The following is a 20,310-nucleotide window of genomic DNA, read 5'->3' as shown; positions in this document are numbered from 1 at the left end:
TAATGTTGGGTTCAGAATTTTATCACGTGTTTTGTTAATGACGGAAGGCAGGAATTTACCATAAAGACCAGATATTACCGGTATCCCACTTACTTGCGCTGTATTCTGGAGACAGGGGAATCTCATTCACCGGAGACATTCCGGAGCGAATATCCTTAATTTGATCCATACTGAGAGCAAAATTCCGGATTGATTCCTTGTGATGTGGTGACGGAACGCTAAAGAAAGGCAAGGAACTGGTGAACGGAAGCTTCTCCATTTACTCACTAAACACTTAACTGTTAAGAGGCTGCAAAATACACTGTAATGTCAAAACGTGGGGGCTGAATTTCCCACCACCCACCGCCCCACCCGAGCAGCTGGCCGTGGAACGCACCGGCCTGCTACCAGTCCCAGCGTGAGGCCTGGTCCACTTTGAGGCCCGGGCCTCATTTAGCATTGGGCCAGCGGGCTGCTGCCGGTAATCGGGCGCCCTGGGGGGCAGCCAGGCAGCTCTGAGACACCTCAATATCAGGCAGCACGGCCTCCGAGCCCACAATTTTCCCCCTTCATCTCCTCAAGGTATAGGTTTGTCGTGCTCCAGTACCTATTCATAGACAATGGCGGGGGGAGGTGGAAGGGATCACATCTGAGCAATGTACACATACACACACGGACCCTTTAGACAGGGGCCACTGGCCAATGATCTGATCTTTGTTTTCTCCAGCACAGGGGAGCTGAGGCTAACTTTAGCACTCCAGGAAAAAAAAACATTTACCTGTTGCCACAGCTGTCACTTCTAATAATCTTATCAGAGGTCAGACCGTCTGTCATGGTCACACTCCGCCTCTTGATGTATCCACCTTTCTGATTGTTTGGAGGATGGGCCAGCCCTTGCTTCCCATTGGACAGTCCATAGCTGGCCTCCAGGTAACGGAGGGGGAGAGTGCGGTTGATTGGAGAGTAGATGATTGCGCCACTTTGCTCCGAGACGGGTTTGCGGTTCCCGATGTAAAACCTGACCAGGGCGGGGATGTTGTCGAAGCTCTCCCGCTCGAACAGGTACTGGATGCGGGTGTACGTCTCGTTCGGTTTGATCATCACCTTGTTGATTTTGAAGTGGAGGGGCTCATTCCTCCATCGGCAGGTCAGCACGTAATCCCCGACGCACGTGAGCGAATCACGAATGAGGAAATCCCCATTCTTCTGTACCAGGTTCTCAGAAACCTGAAAAACAAAAGCTGATTTTTAAAAAAAGTCTAGGAACATAGGAACAGGAGTAGGCCATTCAGCCCCTCGAACCTGTTCCGCCATTCAATTAGATCATGGCTGACTTGTATCTTAACTTCATTGGTTCCGTTACCCTTAATACCCTTGCCTAACAAAAATCTATCAATCTCAGTTATGAAATTTTCAATTGACCCCCAGCCTCAACAGCTTTTTGGGGGAGAGTGTTCCAGATTTCCAGTCTAACGCTGTGTTTCTAATCTCACTCAATGTTTTAGAAATTCTAAGAATTCTGAGCATCAGCTTCCTTGATGGACTTGTTGGGTCACTCCATGTGGTACCCAGGTGTCAGGCTGTACCTGCAGTTTGTGCTGTATTATCTGGGGGTGCTACCATCGGCCTTACCATTCATGGGCCAGGGGAGGGGGAAAAATCAGCCAGCGTGCCGCTCCCGATCACTGTCCAGCAATTTCTCGCCGGAAAAAGTGTGCGCGGACATGCTTCTAATTCGCAACCTCGCTGGACCGAGAAATGGAACAATGGTGCAGTAGGAGACGTTCTTCTGAGGTTGGGACTGAGGGCACATTGTTGGAGCAGAGTAGAGGATGCTCTACTGTCCATGTGACTGTGCTATATCTGACTTGCCAGTGCTTGTCACTGACCTTGGGTAACCTGAAAACAGAGAGTGTTCCATCCATTCTACACCTCACCGTGATGAGCAAAAAATTCACAATAAAAGGTACGAGACAATAATTAAATGCTGGGGTTGAAGGCACTGAGAAGCTGTTGACTGTGTATCTGGCTGTCAGCTGCACCCTACCCTCAATGTGCTGTGCTGTGTATTTATGTTAGTGATGCATACAGCAGTAAAAATGTCAAAGAGGAAAAGCAGAAGATCTATTGCAGTTGTTTACCCGGCTTTTAGATGACTATCTCTCTCGATCGCTCAATTCATATTCATAGTAATACTCGGGGGAGCTATCACCTTGACATTTCAATTTGTTTTTGAATCAGATTCATTTCTGGTAACTGAATTTCCTTTTTTTTTGTCAAGTGCTCTTGCAAACACCTTGAAAACACTGACTGAATCATGAGGCTTTAGTGAACAGGAGCTGAATCTAGAAATGTCTGTGATACTGTATTAGTGGATGAGCACCCAACACATTCATATAACATTGCTCTGTCCACTACTTTTAACAGATGTGGTAACTGGTTTATTTTAAAATAGTGGCCAGGAGAATGTCATACAAACCTGTTGATTATTCTTACATATCACAAGATAATTACAGATAAGGATGGCCATTAGGCCCATCTAAATTCACCCATCCACAAAGACCCTAAAGTTCCCCCATTGCAACATCCAATTGTTCCTTAAATGATTCTAAAGTTTTCACCTGCATTACTCTATCTGGAAGTCCATTCTTTGTGTTAATCACTCTTTGTGTGAAGAAAAACATCTTGATGTCTGTCTTGATATCAAATTTACTAGTTTGAATCTGTGTCCCTTTGTCCTGTTCTCAAATTTGGCTTGAAGTAATTCTCCAAATTTACCTTTAGCATACCCTTAATAATCTTACATATACGGTCATCTCTCAAATGCCTCTGTTTAACATTGAAAAGCCAATGTTTCTCCAGTCTTTCCTCCTGACTTAAGACCCCTGACACTAGGGATCGGCCTCATGACTCTTCGTTACAACTCCTCCAGCACTTGAATGTCTCAGTGACTAGAACGCGACAAAAGTAGTCGAACCAAGGTCTGACCAGAGCACCATATAGTTTGAGCATGACTTCTCTCAGTTGCGGTGGCAATATAATTCAACATTCTATTGGCTTTGTTGATTGCTGGTCTGTGTTGGTTGGCTTGTTGAGTGTCAAGTCGACCAAGACTCCAAGGTCTCTTTCAACTGCACCCTTGGCTATTTCAACACCATTCATTCAATTCATTCCTTCCTATGTGCAGTATTTTGCATATGTTATATATGCAGTATTTATTATATATGTTATATATGTTATATTTTGTTGAAATTAAGTTTCATCTGCCACTGTTTTACCCATTTAAATTTTGTTCGACCTATTTTTCAAACAGACATTTTCCACATTTAAAACTTCTTGCTTTGAAGCCAGCAGGAGAATCAAAAGAGGCAGATTTACTTTGTTTCTTTTTAATGGTATTCCCCCCCTTCCAATTTCCATGCGTTCTTTGCTGAAGCTTCATGCTGGGGTCCAGCTCTGGTACCTCACCCAAATGACCATTAATAATGTGGAAGCCTGGACACCGAGTGTCACCAGGCCTGGCTTAAGCAGAAAATCCAGAAAGATAGATCCTGGAGAGGAGGTGAGCCAACAGGAGAGGGGAAAAAATATCGACTTCAATTCGAACCCTCATGTTGAAGAATTTAAACTAAGGAAGGAAATTCTTTGACAGAATTAGAAAAGGTGTTTAATCTGGAAACGGCTGACTCCAGTGGATCAGCCCACACCACATGCCACGTAAATATCCAGGATAAAACGGGCAGACTTTCAAATGTTTGTGGCACTCACTCGAAATACAATGTAGACCCAATTCCCAGTGGGCACAAGCAAACCCTGCCCTAATATAAAACACAACGGTTATGGCTCCTTTAGAATTGTAGAATCATAGAATCATAGAAAGGTTACAGCATGGAAGGAGGCCATTTGTCCATTGAGTCCGTGCTGGCTCTATGCAAGAGCAAACCAGCTAGTCCCGCTCCCCCGCCCTTTCCCCGTAGCCCTACAAATGTTTTCCTTTCAAGTACTTATCCAGTTCCCTTTTGAAGGCTATGGTTGAATCTGCCTCCACCACCACCTCAGGCAATGCATTCCAGATCCTAACCACTCGCTGTGGAAAAAAGTTTTTCCTCATGTCACCTTTGGTTCTTTTGCCAATCACCTTAAATCTATGTCCTCTGGTCCTTGACCCTTCCGCCAATGGGAACAGTTTCTCTCAATCTACTCTGTCTAGACCCTTCATGATTTTGAATACCTCTATCAAATCTCCTCGCAACCGTCTCTGTTCCAAGGAGAACAACCACAGCTCTCCAGTCTATCCACTTAGCTAAAGTCCCTCATCCCTGGAATCATTCTAGTAAATCTCTTCTGCACCCTCTCTAAGGCCTTCACATCTTTCCTGAAGTGCAGTGCCCAGAACTGGACGCAATACTCGTTGTGGTATCCTCTTGAAGTCTATCACTATCCTTCTCATTGTTCACTACACTTCCAAGTTTTGTGTCATCTGCAAATTTGGAAATTGTGCCCTGTACACCCAAGTCCAAGTCATTAATATAAGTCCTTTGTTAATAGAGAAACAATTTAAAATACTGGAATTATTCCTCCAATGATGCTTTACCTCCCGTGGGATGCGCCCATGGTACCAGGCGTGACTCCGCAGGTCTGTGCTACTCAGTTTCAGCTCCTCCTCCAACTCTCTGTGCAGCTTCTCAGGGCTGGAGTCCAGGATGTACTTGTCCTTTGAAAACTGCAGGAAATGAGAGAAACTGGACATTAGTAAAATCAATAATTAGCAGCCTTTATATTAACACCTAGTTTTGTCTGTTTATTGCATTTTATTTCCATTCCTCTCCCCCTTTTCTGAGTCTGCAACACCCGTTGGTCTCACCAAATTCTACCAACTAGTCTTCAAGGTTTCTGAATCCTTCAAAGCTCACATACGCCTGCATTGACAATCTCCAGCTGCACTGGAAATGATTCCCTAAACCGGACAGAGATACGTTTGTGGCAGACATCACTCACTGGCATTTTGGATTACTATGAACCCCAGATGTTGGGAGATTCCCGAGTGGGTTGCTATTCTGAGACCTGTTATGGGGATCTTTCGGTTGCGCACCACCCGCCCAGAGTAACAAGCTCATTTTTCCAATGCTGTGGTTACCAACGTTACTGAAATTATGGGAGTGAAGCTGGTGATTTGTGGTAGGTTCGTGCAAATAGCTGCTTTCAAGTCTCTGCTGCTTTAGTGTTCTTCACACAGTACAGTCTTACACAAATAAAACAGAAAGAAAGACTTGCATTTGTATAGCGCCTTTCATGATCTCAAAGTGCTTCCCAATGAAATACTTTTGAAGCATAGTCACTGTTGCAATGTGGGGAAATGGGCAGCCAATTTGCGCACAGCAAGCTCCCATAAACAGCAATGTGATCATGACCAGATAATCTGTTTTAGTGATATTGGTTGAAGGCTAAATATTGGCCAGGACATCAGGGAGAACTGCCCTGCTCTTCTTCGAATAGTGTCATGGGATCTTTTATGAATCCAACAGGAGAGAAAATACACAAATACTAATTCAGTGCCCCCTTCCATTTGCGCTGGGGTACACACTTCTGCCGTATGGGTCCTCACCTCACCCAAGTGGATATTTCTCATATACAAGTCCAAGTGGTGAGCACGAGTAAGCTATTCAACCAGGAGGTATCACCACTGAGCCAAATCCCATCTTTCCCCAAACATCCGCGCACCCACTTTCCAGCCGGGGTCACTGGACAGTGATCAGGAATGAGAAGGATTTTTAACCCACCCTAACCCAGGGGAGCTGAGGCCAATTGTAGCCCCAACGAACACAACTTCAGCTGAGCTCAGATTATTTAGCACAGACCGGGGATGGAACCTGGGACCTGCCTGTTCTGCGTGGCCTAGTACCACGTGGTACATGTACCCTCTGAGCCACAGGCGGGTTGATTGTTAATTCTTCAGGACTTTTTGTTTTAAAACAAAAAGGGAAATTGGAAAGTGGAACATGGGAAGCAGTGTAAAGCCTGCCACACATGGTGTAAAGCACCTAAAGCAGAACCACACCAACCTACTCACCACCCACCCCACCAACTCCCATTGTGCCTTGACGGTATAGAATTAGGGTTGCCAACCCTCCAGAATTGTCCTGGAGTCTCCAGGAATTGAAGATTAATCTCCCGGACACTGCTGCGAACAAACCCGGGAGAAACATCATAGGGGCATTTTTAAAAAATTGTGTGTTCTCTCGATTTTCTTTGAATACTTTTGTTTATTAGTTATGAAAATATTGACGATAGGAAAAAAGGCTGTTTGACTGGGCGGGGCAGTTGGAGGTGGGTGGTCATGTGATGAAATCTCCAGGAATGCATTCGGCCAAAGTTGGCAACCCCTATACATTGGTTTTTGCAATACCTGTGGCACTAATTCAGAGAGAATACAACTCAATGGCAACAATAAAGAAGGTGAGAGGTGCCGTGTTTCCAGGCAAACATCTGTTACTCAGACAGCTGGGGAGGGGAGCCTGGTTTGTGCTATACCACAATCTCAGGGGATTACCTACTATGGAAAGGAGGACAGGGAGGTGAATATTCCCCAGTATCTGGCCCATGGTTTAGCTATTGAAAGTTATGTTTAAACTAGAAGCTATTTTAACCTGACGCAACATACGTAATTAAGCAGACGACCAAAAACAAATTCCCAGTGGGATCTTCTCTGTGATATAGCCTTTGTGGTGATAAAGCACATTACATCAAGGTGTGTCACAGAGACATTTTTCTTCAATTATCTCTCAAGTGAGAGAGCCATAGACATTCTGTATTATATCTGTGCTCATGGTACTGTATAGACTGCTGTGTCAAGTGGTGAAAAGGCTTTTTAAATATAGTGAGGGATGTACAATATAAATGGGAGTGTGGTGTATCAGACAGTGTTGTGATGAAGAGTGTGCTATATGTGGGAACATGGTGTATCGGACATTATTGTGTTGAAGTGTGCACTATATGTGGGAACATGGTGTATCAGGCAGTGTAGTGATGAAGGGTATGCTATATGTGGGAACATGGTGTATCAGGCAGTGTAGTGATGAAGGGGATGCTATATGTGCGAACGTGGTGTATCAGGCAGTGTTGTGGTGAAGGGTATGCTATATAAGGGGGAGTGTGGTGTATCAGGCAGTGTTGTGATGAAGGGGATGCTATATGTGCGAACGTGGTGTATCAGGCAGTGTTGTGGTGAAGGGTATGCTATATAAGGGGGAGTGTGGTGTATCAGGCAGTGTTGTGGTGAAGGGTGTGCTATATAAGGGGGAGTGTGGTGTATCAGGCAGTGTAGTGATGAAGGGTATGCTATATAAGGGGGAGTGTGGTGTATCAGGCAGTGTTGTGGTGAAGGGTATGCTATATAAGGGGGAGTGTGGTGTATCAGGCAGTGTAGTGATGAAGGGTATGCTATATAAGGGGGAGTGTGGTGTATCAGGCAGTGTTGTGGTGAAGGGTGTGCTATATGTGGGAACGTGGTGTATCAGGCAGTGTTGTGGTGAAGGGGATGCTATATGTGCGAACGTGGTGTATCAGGCAGTGTTGTGGTGAAGGGTATGCTATATGTGGGAACGTGGTGTATCAGGCAGTGTTGTGGTGAAGGGGATGCTATATGTGCGAACGTGGTGTATCAGGCAGTGTTGTGGTGAAGGGTATGCTATATAAGGGGGAGTGTGGTGTATCAGGCAGTGTTGTGGTGAAGGGTGTGCTATATAAGGGGGAGTGTGGTGTATCAGGCAGTGTTGTGGTGAAGGGTATGCTATATAAGGGGGAGTGTGGTGTATCAGGCAGTATTGTGGTGAAGGGTATGCTATATAAGGGGGAGTGTGGTTTATCAGGCAGCTGTATAAATGTAAAGAGTCAAAATTTCCTTGCAATTAACTCCACCAGTGCTCGTGATCATGACGTTAGCTGTTTTCTGATCTCATTCTCCTGTTTGCTCCTGATTTACTAGCTGGCCCTGGAGGGTTTGTCAGTACGAAATTGCTTTTGATTCCATTGAGTTAATTTGATGTGTTCTGCTGCTGTGACTGCAAATACACAGCCCATCGTGCAGATCCAGGTCAGCTGGTGATGTAATGCTTTATTTTTACTCTGCTCTTCTGGGAGTCGTGATTCCCATGGGCCAGTGGGTGAGATTTAAACATCAGGATCCAGCTAGCAGCTAGAAAAGGGGTTCAGCCAAGGCACAGAGTGAAAGAGAGAGAGAACGGGGGGAAAGAGGGAAGGAGAAGGATAGACAAATGAAGAAAGACAGGCTGAACTCTAGACTTGACTATTCCAATGCTCTCCTGGCCAGCCTGTCATCTTCCACCCTCCATAAACTTGAGCTCATCCAAAACTCTGTTGCCTGTTTCCTAACTCGCACCAAGCCCTGTTCACCCAGTACCTCTGTGCTCGCTGACCTACATTGGCTCCAGGAACGCCTCAATTTTAAAATTCTCATCATTGTTTTCAAATCCCTCCATGGCCTTCCCCCTCCCTATCTCTGTAACCTCCTCCAGCCCTACAACCCTCCAAGATCTCTGCGCTCCTCCAATTCTGGCCTCTTGCACATCCCCGATTTCCATCACTCCACCATTAGCGGCCGTGCCTTCAGCTGCCTAGGCCCTAAGTTCTAGAATTCCCCCCCTAAACCTCTCCGCCTCTCTACCTCTCTCTCCTTCTTTGACGCTCCCTAAAACTTACCTCTTTGACCAAGCTTTTGGTCACCTGTCCTAATATCTCCTTATGTGGCTCGGTGTCAAATTTTGTTTGAAGATTACTCCTGTGAAGCGCCTTGGGAAGTTTTACTAATTAAAGGCGCTATATAAATGCAAGTTGTTGTTGTTGAACGACCGAGAGACAGAGAACAAGACAAACCATTGAAGAGAGGAGAGAAACAGAAAGAGGGAGAAGAGAGAAGGAAAAAAGGAGGAGAGGAGTGGGACAGAGACAGACAGAGGTATTGAGGCTACAACTGCAGCGTCAATACAAGCTGCACGTCACCTCGATGCTAAATTGGTAGTGGAGTCAGGGACCAAACCACATCTGGGGTGAAAATCCCTGAAGGAGGGGATATCACTCCACTTCACTCCAGAGCCCCATCAGGCCCTGATTCCAGATTTACTACAGCTGTACAATCAGCCTGAGTTGGCGCCATCAAGAGAGGAGGGGAGAAAATAGGCAAAACCTGGGGTGGCGGAGGGGGGGAAACGGATTTAAAATACGTCAGACTGGTAACACTAATCCTCCACTACAAATGTCATCACAAATCGACAACGGAGAGCATGCAGACAACTGCTTCCGCACCAGAATCAGACCCAGAACTCAACAAACCCACTCTGAAATTAGACTGTATACACTATAAAACTTCAGATACCCTGGACTGATCTCAAAGCAGCCGTCTCAATTTTAAAATTCTCATTCTTGTGTTCAAATCCCTCCATGGCCTCGCCCCTCCCTCTCTCTAACCTCCTCCAGCCCTCCGAGAACTCTGCGTTCCTCCAACTCTGGCCTCTTGTGCATTGCCCACTTCATTTGCCCTACCATTGCCTTGAGCCATCTAGGCCCTAATCTCTGGAAATCCCTCCCTAAACCTCTCCACCTCTCTCTTTTAAGATGCTGCTTTTTGACCAGGCTTTTGGTCACCTGTCCTAATATCTCCTTCTTTGCCTCAGTGTCAATTTTTTTTGTCTGATTACCCTCCTGTGAAGTGCCTTGGGACGTTTTACTACGTTAAAGGCGCTATATAAATGTATATTGTTGTTATACTTCACTATAAACGAATCTTCCCAGCGGCCTTACATTTGGTTTGCAGCCAGCTGTGCAAGACCAGCCTGGGGAACCCAGTGGCACTAGCATGGGTCTCGAACAATATAAAAGCGCATGGTACCACCCGTGGTTCTCAGCACTGTGAAATCTCTCCCATTTATATTGAGTGGGTGGACGCTACAATAACAGACAGCTACACAGTCTCAGTCATTTGTGAAACTTGTGACTCAGGCCTCATATTTTGGAAGCAGGGATGGTGGGCGCGGGGCGCTGATATTTCATCCTATATGCTCCATCCTGCCATGACGTCACATTCAAAGCCTTTGAACAGCTGCACACGTGCAAGATTGATCTAAAGCTGGCACCAGTGTAAACTGGGCAAATTTGGAACAGCGAATGGAAGCAGTTCCATGACATAAATGAAACAGATCCGTGGAGGGGAGGGGGCTACAGTGTTAGTTTTTCTGGGGCATTTGTATCACACTTTATAATGCTGACCAGCTGGATACCAGACCTGTGTTTGACCTGTTGAATGTGTCATTTGTTATGGGGATTCAATCTAAGGCAGCTGATTCGTCATTAGTGACACGTACTGTGAGTCTGTACAACAGGGCAGAACCATAACCTTTGAACCGCAAACAGCAAATTAAATGATCCCCCACCCCCCTCCCTCTCCACTTCTGAATTGTGCAGTTTGAACTGATCAGCATTTAATGATTTCTGGCTGGTAAAATGCCTCCTCTTCCAGTAACACATTTGAGCAGTTTTTAATATTCCTGGAGTTTTTTTATTGTAAACTCTAATTAACTGGTCATCAGTTAGCTCCCCCCATCGCTCTTCAAGATCGGGGGAAGACAAAACAATAGTCAATGCCCTTAAACACAAGGCTGATAATTACATGTCCCAGTTAATGATGTGCCTTTTCAATTCAGCCATTCATTACCATATAAAACACGGCCCTAATTCATAGCCACTGATAACATATGGGATGTGGGAACAGCGGCCTGTCTCAGTTAAGGATGGAGGAATTTTGTTCTCTCATTAGTGCCCCATTTATTCCATAAAATGCCTCTGACAGCAAGCATGCCGGTAGACACCCTTCCACAGCATGGCTGAGATGATGTAGATAGAAAAAAAGAACCTCAGCCTTCCTGACTCAGAGAGGAGACAAATCGGCTGGGGTTCCCGTTCCTGATCGCTGTCCACTGCAAGTGTTTGGAGGATAAAATTTCCCATTCTCTGCGATGCTCTCCACGATTCAGAGGCTTGCTGACATTCACCATGTCGGCTCACACATGAAGAATAGCCACTTGCGCTGTCAGTACCCAGGTCAAATATAGCGCTGTGACTGCTGGCTCAGTTGAGATGATCTAACCCAGCACAGACTAAAAAAGGAAGACTTGCTTTTATACTTCACCTTTCTCAACCTCACGACATCCCAAAGTGCTTTACAGCCAATTAAGTACTTTTGAAGTGTGGTCACTGTTGTGATGTAGGAAACACTGCAGCCAATTTGCGCACAGCAAGGTTCCCCAAACAGCAATATGATAATGACCAGAAAATCTTTTTTTTTTAGTGATGTTGATTGAGGGATAATTATTGGCCAGGATACTGGGGAGAACTGCCCTGCTCTTCTTGGAATGGTGTCATGGGATCTTTTAGGCAGTCGGTTTAACGTCTCATCCAAAAGACGGCACCTCCGACAGTGCAACTCTCCCTCAGTACTGCACTGAAGTGTCAGCCTAGATTATGTGCTGAAGTCCCTGGAGTTGGATTTGAACTCACAATCGTCTGACTCAGAGGTGAGAGTGCTACCCACTGAGCCAAGGCTGACATACTGCTGGAGGTACAAAACCAACTATGCAAAGTGGTTTCAATCCCTGGCTCTGGTGTCAGTAGCAAAGGCAAGTGGGTGCCTTCATTGAACAAGTCACCATTTTTTCTAGTCCCGGGCAAGCTGCATTTTCAACCCGTCTATAGAGCAATACAAGTTCAGTGAGGGCGGGGGGGAAGATAAATAGAGGATAGGCAGTCTCTGAGGGGTGGGGGAGAAGGAAACAGTAGGGTCTTATGGGGAGGGAAAGAGCACTGAGCAATGCCTTAGTGGGAGACATAATGGGGAGCGTGCAGAGTTTCTTAGCGAGGGGGAGGAATCAGGGGCAGACTGACCATATATGTGGGAAATTGGTTGATTTCCCAATTGCCCCCCCCTCCCCCCCCCATGAATGGTTCTACAGCTCGGCACCCCTCCTTTTTTCTGTCAGGATTCCAAAGAATCCAGCTCCCGTTCAGGGAAGCCAGTCAGTCCCTGGGAGGAAGAAGAGATAAGACTGAATAGTGATGGGCAAGAGTTTCAAATAATTGCTGTGGTAGAGTGGCAGCGAGTTCATAAATTACCTAAAACCATTCCCCACCACCATAAACTGGCATACTGCAGGATGGCATTCGGGGCCGTCATTCACCCCCCAAAAAATGGTGCTATTTAGCAAGTAAGGTGCAACAAGAAGTGCAATCCATCCTGTATGGGCTATTTCTACTTTGCTCCTTTTTCATCCAGACAGCAGCAATATCTAGGCAATATTTGAAGAGACACTTAAACATAAATTAAGAAAAAGGTGCCAAGTGTTGCTACAAATGCCTCAAAAAAGCATATTCTTTGTGTTTGTTGCTGTACTGAATATTAATCAAGTCGAATGAATAAGATGAGCTTTTATTAACACTCAGGCACCTGACGCAGTCTGGATACATGCGGCTCTCCCCCTCCCCCCGGTGCCTGGGAAGCTGCAGGAGGATGAGGTAATGTCTGGCTCAGCTGCGCCTCCACACAATGCGTTTCTCAGCAAGACCTTCAGCAAGGCAGCTTCCCCTCCCCTCCCCGCACACCTCCACGACCCCCCTGTCAATAAAATGGAGCGACACATGGAGAGATAAGAAGCAAAAAAAAAATGTTTAAATGCCTCGACTGGTTCAATTATTCAGAGCGGAGAGGTACGGGGGGGGGGGGGGGAGTCGGACGGAGAAGGAACGAGTTGTGACAATTTTTTTGTTGCAAATTTTATTAAATTATGGAAAGTGGTGGGAGTGGAGGAAATGGACAGCGTGTAGGGTCTTAGCGGGAGATATAATTGGGACGGTGCAGGGTTTTTTGGAGAGGGGGAGGAATCGGGGGCGGACTGATCACATATGTGGGAAATATATGTGTATGTGTGAGAGAGATACACAGAATATCGACTGTAGCAGGAAGTTGCTATAATGCAGTCAGTCCCTGGTGACTTGCAGCATTAACATTGCCCTTGCTGGCCCTGTACACAGAGCAGAGAGGGCCAATCCCACATAATCAGCACCTTTTATAAAAGGGCAGGAGTGGGATCCAACAAACCTAGAAAGCAGTTTCTCTGGAATAAATCTAGTTCTGATATATTGTCCCTTTAAAGTACAATATTAAAAACAACACTGTATCTAATATCTTAGTGTATAATGTGTGTAATATAATCGATAGCCAGGAGCAGGCTGGAATCAAATCAAAGGATAAGGATGTTTCTTTTAATATCTGGTCCTTCATCCAATCGGCTCTCCTTCACCTGTGAGCCTCACACACTGAGTGTCAGAAGGATATTTGACTGTGGGAGGGTGCATCACAGCAAGTCTCCATGTACTGTAGACGACTTCCCCCACTACCAGAACCCCCCATCCCCATCCACTCTATAGCCCCCCCCCCCCCCCATCTCCGCTACCACTTCCCCCTATCCATTGTACACAATAGGCCACAGCAAGTTATAATCTTCCCCCGGCACTACTTGACATTTTCTTGTATTATACAGAAAAGTGACTTGCCACAAGTTAGTAATTTGAGGGGGTTTTGCCTTTACTAATCTATAGCCAGATTTCAGCATTGTTAGATTTTAGCTGTGATTTAGATGTTAGTGCAAAGGACGTCACTCGGACTGGGTAAACTATCCACTTTGAACCATGATGGAGCTCAGCGCTTCTACAGTTCTGCCATTTTGAATTCATCCATGCTGCCGGATAGGAAGGGGGGGCAGATGGGGAGGCAGCAAGAACACGGGGGTGGGGGAGGAGGGAGGAGGCAGCAAGAACACAGGGGTAGGGGAGGCAGCAAGAACACGGGGGGGGGGGGGGGTGGGCAGCAAGAACAGGGGGGGGGGTGGGCAGCAAGAACACGGGGGGGGGGGTGGGCTGCAAGAACACGGGGGGGCTGCAAGAACACGGGGGGGGGTTCAAGAACACGGGAGGGGGTGGGCTGCAAGAACACGGTGGGGGGAGGTGGGCTGCAAGAACACGGGGGGGGTGGGCTGCAAGAACACGGGGGTGGTGGGCTGCAAGAACACGGGGGGGATGGGCTGCAAGAACACGGGGGGGGGTGGGCTGCAAGAACACGGGGTGGGGGTGGGCTGTAAGAACACGGGGTGGGGGTGGGCTGTAAGAACACGGGGTGGGGGTGGGCTGCAAGAACACGGGGGGGTGGGCTGCAAGAACACGGGGGGGGGTGGGCTGCAAGAACACGGTGGGGGGAGGTGGGCTGCAAGAACACGGTGGGGGGAGGTGGGCTGCAAGAACACTGGGGGGTGGTGGGCTGCAAGAACACGGGGGGTGGGCTGCAAGAACACGGGGGGGATGGGCTGCAAGAACACGGGGGGGGGGGTGGGCTGCAAGAACACGGGGGGGTGGGCTGCAAGAGGACGGGGGGGTGGGCTGCAAGAACACGGGGGGGGGTGGGCTGCAAGAACACGGGGGCGGGGGAACAAGCAGCAAGAACATGGGTGGGGGATAGGCAGCAGGAACACGGGGGTGGGGGTGGGAACAGGCAGCAGGAACAGGGGGGGGAGGGGGAGGAGGTGGGGACAGGCAGCAGGAACACGGGGGAGGGGGTGGGGACAAGCAGCAGGAACACAGGGAGGGGTTGGGCAGCAAGAACACAGGGAGGGTGAATCAATAAATTGTTAACAAAATATGTATGTTGGCACTGCTGCTTGTGTAGTGAGTTTGCAGGAACTGTTTGTTGCATCAATTCTGACTCACTCATTGAGGAGTAAGCAACTCTATTGTTTTATTTATGACTAAACTCTCTGCTTTACTCCTTTCTGCCTTTTCAATAATCTATAATGTGCCCATTGGGCTCAAAATTGTACTTTAATTTAAATCTGCAGGTTAATCACTTGGCCTCCTCGTTCAGTACCTGAGAAACTCCCCTCTGATCTGTCCGCCCACAAACAAGCCCCCTCCCCTCCCCAGGGTGGTTACACCTTCCTCCCTTTAGGATAGTGATGATATTCAGCAATAAAATTATGTCTGACCCCATGATTTGAGACAAAAGCTCACCTTATATCTGAAATTGCCAGGCCTTGGGTCTAGGGTGATGAAGGATGCAGAGTTACCATGGTAACCTCACAACCAACTGCAGTGTATAAAATATGTAGAAGCAGCTTTGGAGCATGATTTACACAGTGAGTTTCGATGCATCACTTTTGGTACAGTGTGTACTTCTATTGAATGTTCAACTGACCTGACAACTCTTAATTAAATCATGAATACACTTTACCCATCGAGCAGCGACTTCCAAACTACACACAATAACCTAAGTAAATAAAAGTCTCTCAGAATTTCAGAGGGTCATGAAATAGAATCAGAGAAATGTACAAAAGCCAGAGAATACTCCCCTGCTGTACTAATGGGTAAATCCACTGCCCAATGTGCAAGAAGATCCCAGATACCATCTCTGGTCCATGCTGAGTTAACTGGTCTCAGCCAGATGGCAGTGAAAGTGTTTCAGTTAGTCACTGCTTTTCTGGTTTAAGAAGGGGAAGGAGGGGGGAGAAATGATGGGGTTCCTGCTTCGGATTCCTGGTCATCAGGTGAAGAGAGGATTGGGGTTTGGCTTAATGCATCCCACCACTGAACGGCCTGTTGACACTCACTGTCTAAACTCAAAACATGAAAAAGGTCCACTTGAACAAGGGACCAGAGAATGTCCAACAGCCACAGAATCGTCTCCTAGCAAAGCTCAACGCCTTCAGGAAAAGCAGAGGGGGCTGCATTGACCCACCAAGTCAGTGGAGCTGGACTCTCGGCACTTTTACCTCTAGCTCAGATCATGGAAGGCTGACACCCGTACACCAGCTCCTCGCGTTTACATTGTTAAAACGTTCCCATATCCCCATGGCAGTTTAATAGACAAAGGTTCTCATCGTTATTACAGGGCTCCCAGTTATAACACTGTCTGCTACACCCCACCCTGATTATAAGGCTCTCAGTTATAACACTGTCTGTTACATCCCACTCTGATAATAAGGTTTTCAGTTATAACCCTGCCTAATACACCCCCCTTGTAATAAGGCTCTTAGTTATTATTCTCTCTTGCTTACATTGTACAATGACACAAAGTAAAAATTTTCAGAGTTGGATCCCTGACAGTTCTAGGAAATGAAGAATCTGAAGTCTCAGATTTACAAGCTCAATTCAGTGCATCAAATTAACAGAACCCTAAAAAATCTGCTCAGGAAAACAATTTTCATTTATAAAAGGGGAGAGCCTGTTTGGCTTCCCTCAGTCGCTGTGCTGCCTGCAATGAAGGTTACGACCTGTTCTAACCAATACAAACAGCCTTTACACATCTCACGGAGTCATAGTGTGGAACCTCGGCAGATTATTATTGACCCAGGCAGCAACAGAGAAACAGCTGACAAACCTGGTTTTCTAGCTGTGACCTTTCTGATGCTGCCTCCGACCCTGACTGCCCTGAGATGGGACAGCTAATGGGGTCAGAGGGTGGATCCAGATACCTTTTACAACAGGGACCCCCGCCCCCAAATGAATTCCAATTGCATCAGTTTTATGGGGGGGGGGAAAGGTTAGAGAGATTTGCCCAGCTGAGCACAGGTACTTTTCCGTTTCAGTTGGAGGGTAAAACCGCAGACTTAAATCATGGACAGAGAGATGGCACCTGTTTCCCTATGGCGGGTTTTAAAAAAGCTTTGGTCATCTGCCCCCTCGTCCCCCACCTCGAGCGAAGAAAGATTTGAATTTGTTCTGAGGAAAGGTCATCGACCTGAAACGTTAATTCTGTTCTCTCTCCACAGATGCTGCTGAGTATTTCCAGCATTTTCTGTTTTTATTTGAATTTCTTTTGCGCCTTTCATGACCTCAGCACATCCCAAAGTGCTTTACAACCAATTAAGTACTTTTGAAGTGTAGTCACTGTTGTAATGCAAGAAACATGGCAGCCAATTTGCACACAGCAAGGTCCCACAAACAGCAATGTGATAATGACCAGAACATTTTTTTTAAGTGATGTTGATTAAGGGATAAATATTTGCCAGGATATTCAGGAGAACTCTCCTGCTCTTCTTGGAATGGTGTCATGGGATCTTTTACATCCACCTGAGTGGGCAGACAGGGTCTCGGTTTAATGTCTCATCTGAAAGACGGAACCTCCGACAGTGCAGGTCTCCCTCAGTACTACACTGAAGTGTCAGCCTGGATTGTGCTCAAGAGCCTGGAGAGGGATTTGAACCTACAACCTTCTGACTCAGAGGCGAGAGTGCTACCTACCGAGCCAAGGCTGACACCTTGCAGTGCATAGGACGTAAAGAGAGGAAGAAAAGAATGAAGAAACAGTTGGAGATTCTGTTGGTTTATCTAGAATGCACTGCCTGAAAGGGTGGTGGAAGCAGACCCGGGGTTATGGTCTGTACAAACCGGTGAGGTGAAAATCACATTGCAGCTGTGCACGGACACGGGAATGCGCAGAAAAGGCAACCAGCAGCCACGTCCACTCAGAGGTGCCATCGGTCGGGTGAGTGACCTGCTTCCAACCACTACCTCTCGACCACTTGAGTTGGCTGGTGGGAAGTGCCATAAAATCTGGCAGGGATGATTAAACAAATTTAACACATCCAGGCCACTGAATTTCCCGGTAATGAGCTATGCATCATTTCTTCATAAACCTGTAGCCCTGATGTACCAGTAATTAATCCTCCAGTACAGATATCAGCACTCAGCAGCGAGTGGGAATGCACAGACTTAGTGTACGTACTGTAAAAAAATACTGGAATGACTTCAAGGTAGTAACCTGATCAGAGGGCTCAAACAATAGCTGTAAATCAAGGAATCCACTACTGAAGCACTCGATTAGTTTCCAGTGTGTAACCCATTCTAGGTTATTGATTATTCTGTACATGCGTTTGTGTCTATGTGCCAGTTGAGGACTGGACTGGGTTCAGCTGTGATGCCCTCCACAGTCAATTAGCTAACCAACACTGGCTTCACGTGTGAAAGAAAAGGGGGCAACTTGGACTAGACACTGGAAGGCTACCGACACCTGTGAAACTGGAAGTCAGCAAAAATCAGCATGTTGAGGGGAGGGAAGAGATTAAACTCTCTGGTTGTGAAAGGGTTAAGGATTCTCTCTCTTGTCAGCGGCCTCTTTCTTCTCTGTGTCATCGAATAGCAGAGAGTCCGCTGCCATTGGCCAGAAATGATGTCACCGTTACCACAAAGAAAAGGCTCTCATTGGTCGAAAGACAGCACAGCACAGCTGCTTGCTCAGATCTTAAATGTCATTCTTGCAGCGAACGTGCTTTTCCCCCTCTAATTTCCCGAGCAGCTTGTACAGATAAAGAATGTCTGTAACAATTAGGAGACAATAGCAGGCGACTTGAAGGCTGATTATATTCACCATTTAAAAAAAAAAACAATTTTTTTTTTTGGCTAATAATTTTCTGAATCGCTGTCTGGACCCAGTTTCTTAAGTTAAAGTGTATCAGCAAAGCATCGACCTTTCAGATTTTGGGTGTGACACACACTAATCCCTGTATGCAGGAGTTGGCACCGTGAGCCATGGCAGTCTCCGCCATATCGCTGTGGGGAGACACTGAGGGGATATCAGGGGTTTCCCCACAAGAAGGGGTGGAAAAAATGGATGGAAAGTCATTCCATTCCATTCCATCCCCATCCCCATCTCCATCTCCTCCTCCATCACATCTCCCCCCCTCCCCGTTTTAAATGCAGCATATTTAAAACGGTCGAACAAATCAGGAGCAGAGGAGTGTTCCGGCAGTTGATTTAAAGAGCCCTTGAATCGGTGCATTAAAACCATAAAAGTCTGAATGACTGGGATAAAGAAAAATAAATTCTCTCCTCCGTAATATTTCAAATGAATTGTCTCCATTTCGCAGTAGATGGATTTGAAGTGATGTTTTGCTGAGTCCTTCACCCTGATTAATGACTCTCTATCACCAACTTCCAACTGCAGATGTTTTTCTTTTTTGCTTTGCTGGTAAAATCTGAGTTGATTCAACAGCGTTGGTCTATCTTTAATAACCCAAGTCTTGGAAACATTAACCCTGTACCACCTTATAAAAAAAAATTGTGACTGTGTTGTGAAAGGTGGTGTAAGGCCGATGGGCCAAGTACCACTGCAGACTCGATACATTATTCACACCGACTCTGCAACGAGTCACCGTCTGAGTTCGAGCTTTAAAATGGCGATTGAGCTTCCATGGGATTCATGTACCTGGATTTCAAGGCTGCCATCTGAGCAATAAATGAGCCTGTTAAACCGGACAGTGTTAACCTGTGGAGAATAAGTGCTGTGTGTATAAAGAGCATGTTTAGAAGGAACGTGATTATAAAGTGCGTTTATTATTTTGCTATGTATATTCTTCCCACCTCCCATGACTCAGTTTGTAGATACACTGCCAGTGTGGAACTGAATCATTAAAAGCACAAAAATCCCAGGTTCATTTCCTGATCTGTGTTGAGTTGATCTCAGATGGAGGATTAGTAGGTGTTGCAATTGATTAGTGCTCATTGGCTGGGGGGGGAGAGAGGGGGGCGAGAGAGGGGGGCTGGGAGGGGGGGGGGGGAGAGAGGGGGGCTGGGAGGGGGGGGGGGGAGAGAGGGGGGGGGGGGAGAGAGGGGGGCTGGAGGGGGGGGGGAGAGAGGGGGGCTGGGGAGGGGGGGGAGAGAGGGGGGCTGGGAGGGGGGGGGCTGGGAGGGGGGGGGAGAGAGGGGGGCTGGGAGGGGGGGGGAGAGAGGGGCCTGGGAGGGGGGGGGGAGAGAGGGGGGCTGGGAGGGGGGGGGGGGGGGGAGAGAGGGGGGCTGGGAGGGGGGGGGGAGAGAGGGGGGCTGGGAGGGGGGGGGGAGAGAGGGGGGCTGGGAGGGGAGGGGGGAGGGAGGGGGGCTGGAGGGAGGGGGGCTGGGAGGGGGGGGGGGGGAGAGAGGGGGGCTGGGAGGGGGGGCGGGGAGAGAGAGGGGGGCTGGGAGGGGGGGGAGAGAGGGGGGCTGGGAGGGGGGGGGAGAGAGGGGGGCTGGGAGGGGGGGGGAGAGAGGGGGGGGGAGAGAGGGAGGCTGGGGAGGGGGGGGGGGGAGAGAGAGGGGGGGGGAGAGAGAGGGGGGCTGGGAGGGGGGGGGAGAGAGAGAGGGGGGCTGGGAGGGGGGGGGGGAGAGAGAGGGGGGCTGGGAGGGGGGGGGGAGAGAGAGGGGGGTCTGGGAGGGGGGGGGGGAGAGAGAGGGGGGCTGGGAGGGGGA

At 47.6% G+C, this 20,310-nt stretch overlaps 1 protein-coding gene across 2 annotated transcripts in view; it reads right to left on the bottom strand.

Moving 5' to 3' along the window:
• The window catches only part of LOC137300628 (SH2 domain-containing protein 3C-like), a 119,956-nt gene that overhangs the window by 12,376 nt on the left and 87,270 nt on the right, over positions 1-20,310 (bottom strand). For both annotated transcript variants that reach the window (XM_067969823.1, XM_067969824.1), the window contains 3 exons: positions 4,574-4,702; positions 758-1,206; positions 94-218 (listed from right to left, as the gene is read on the bottom strand). In XM_067969823.1, the coding sequence (XP_067825924.1) occupies positions 94-218; positions 758-1,206; positions 4,574-4,702 (703 nt within the window). The remainder of the gene's footprint in view (positions 1-93; positions 219-757; positions 1,207-4,573; positions 4,703-20,310) is intronic.

This window comes from Heptranchias perlo, chromosome 31 (assembly GCF_035084215.1).
Source record: "Heptranchias perlo isolate sHepPer1 chromosome 31, sHepPer1.hap1, whole genome shotgun sequence".
Taxonomy (NCBI): Eukaryota; Metazoa; Chordata; class Chondrichthyes; order Hexanchiformes; family Hexanchidae; genus Heptranchias; species Heptranchias perlo.
The sequence above is the reverse complement of the archived record's forward strand: the minus strand, read 5'-3'. Positions and strand labels throughout refer to the sequence as shown.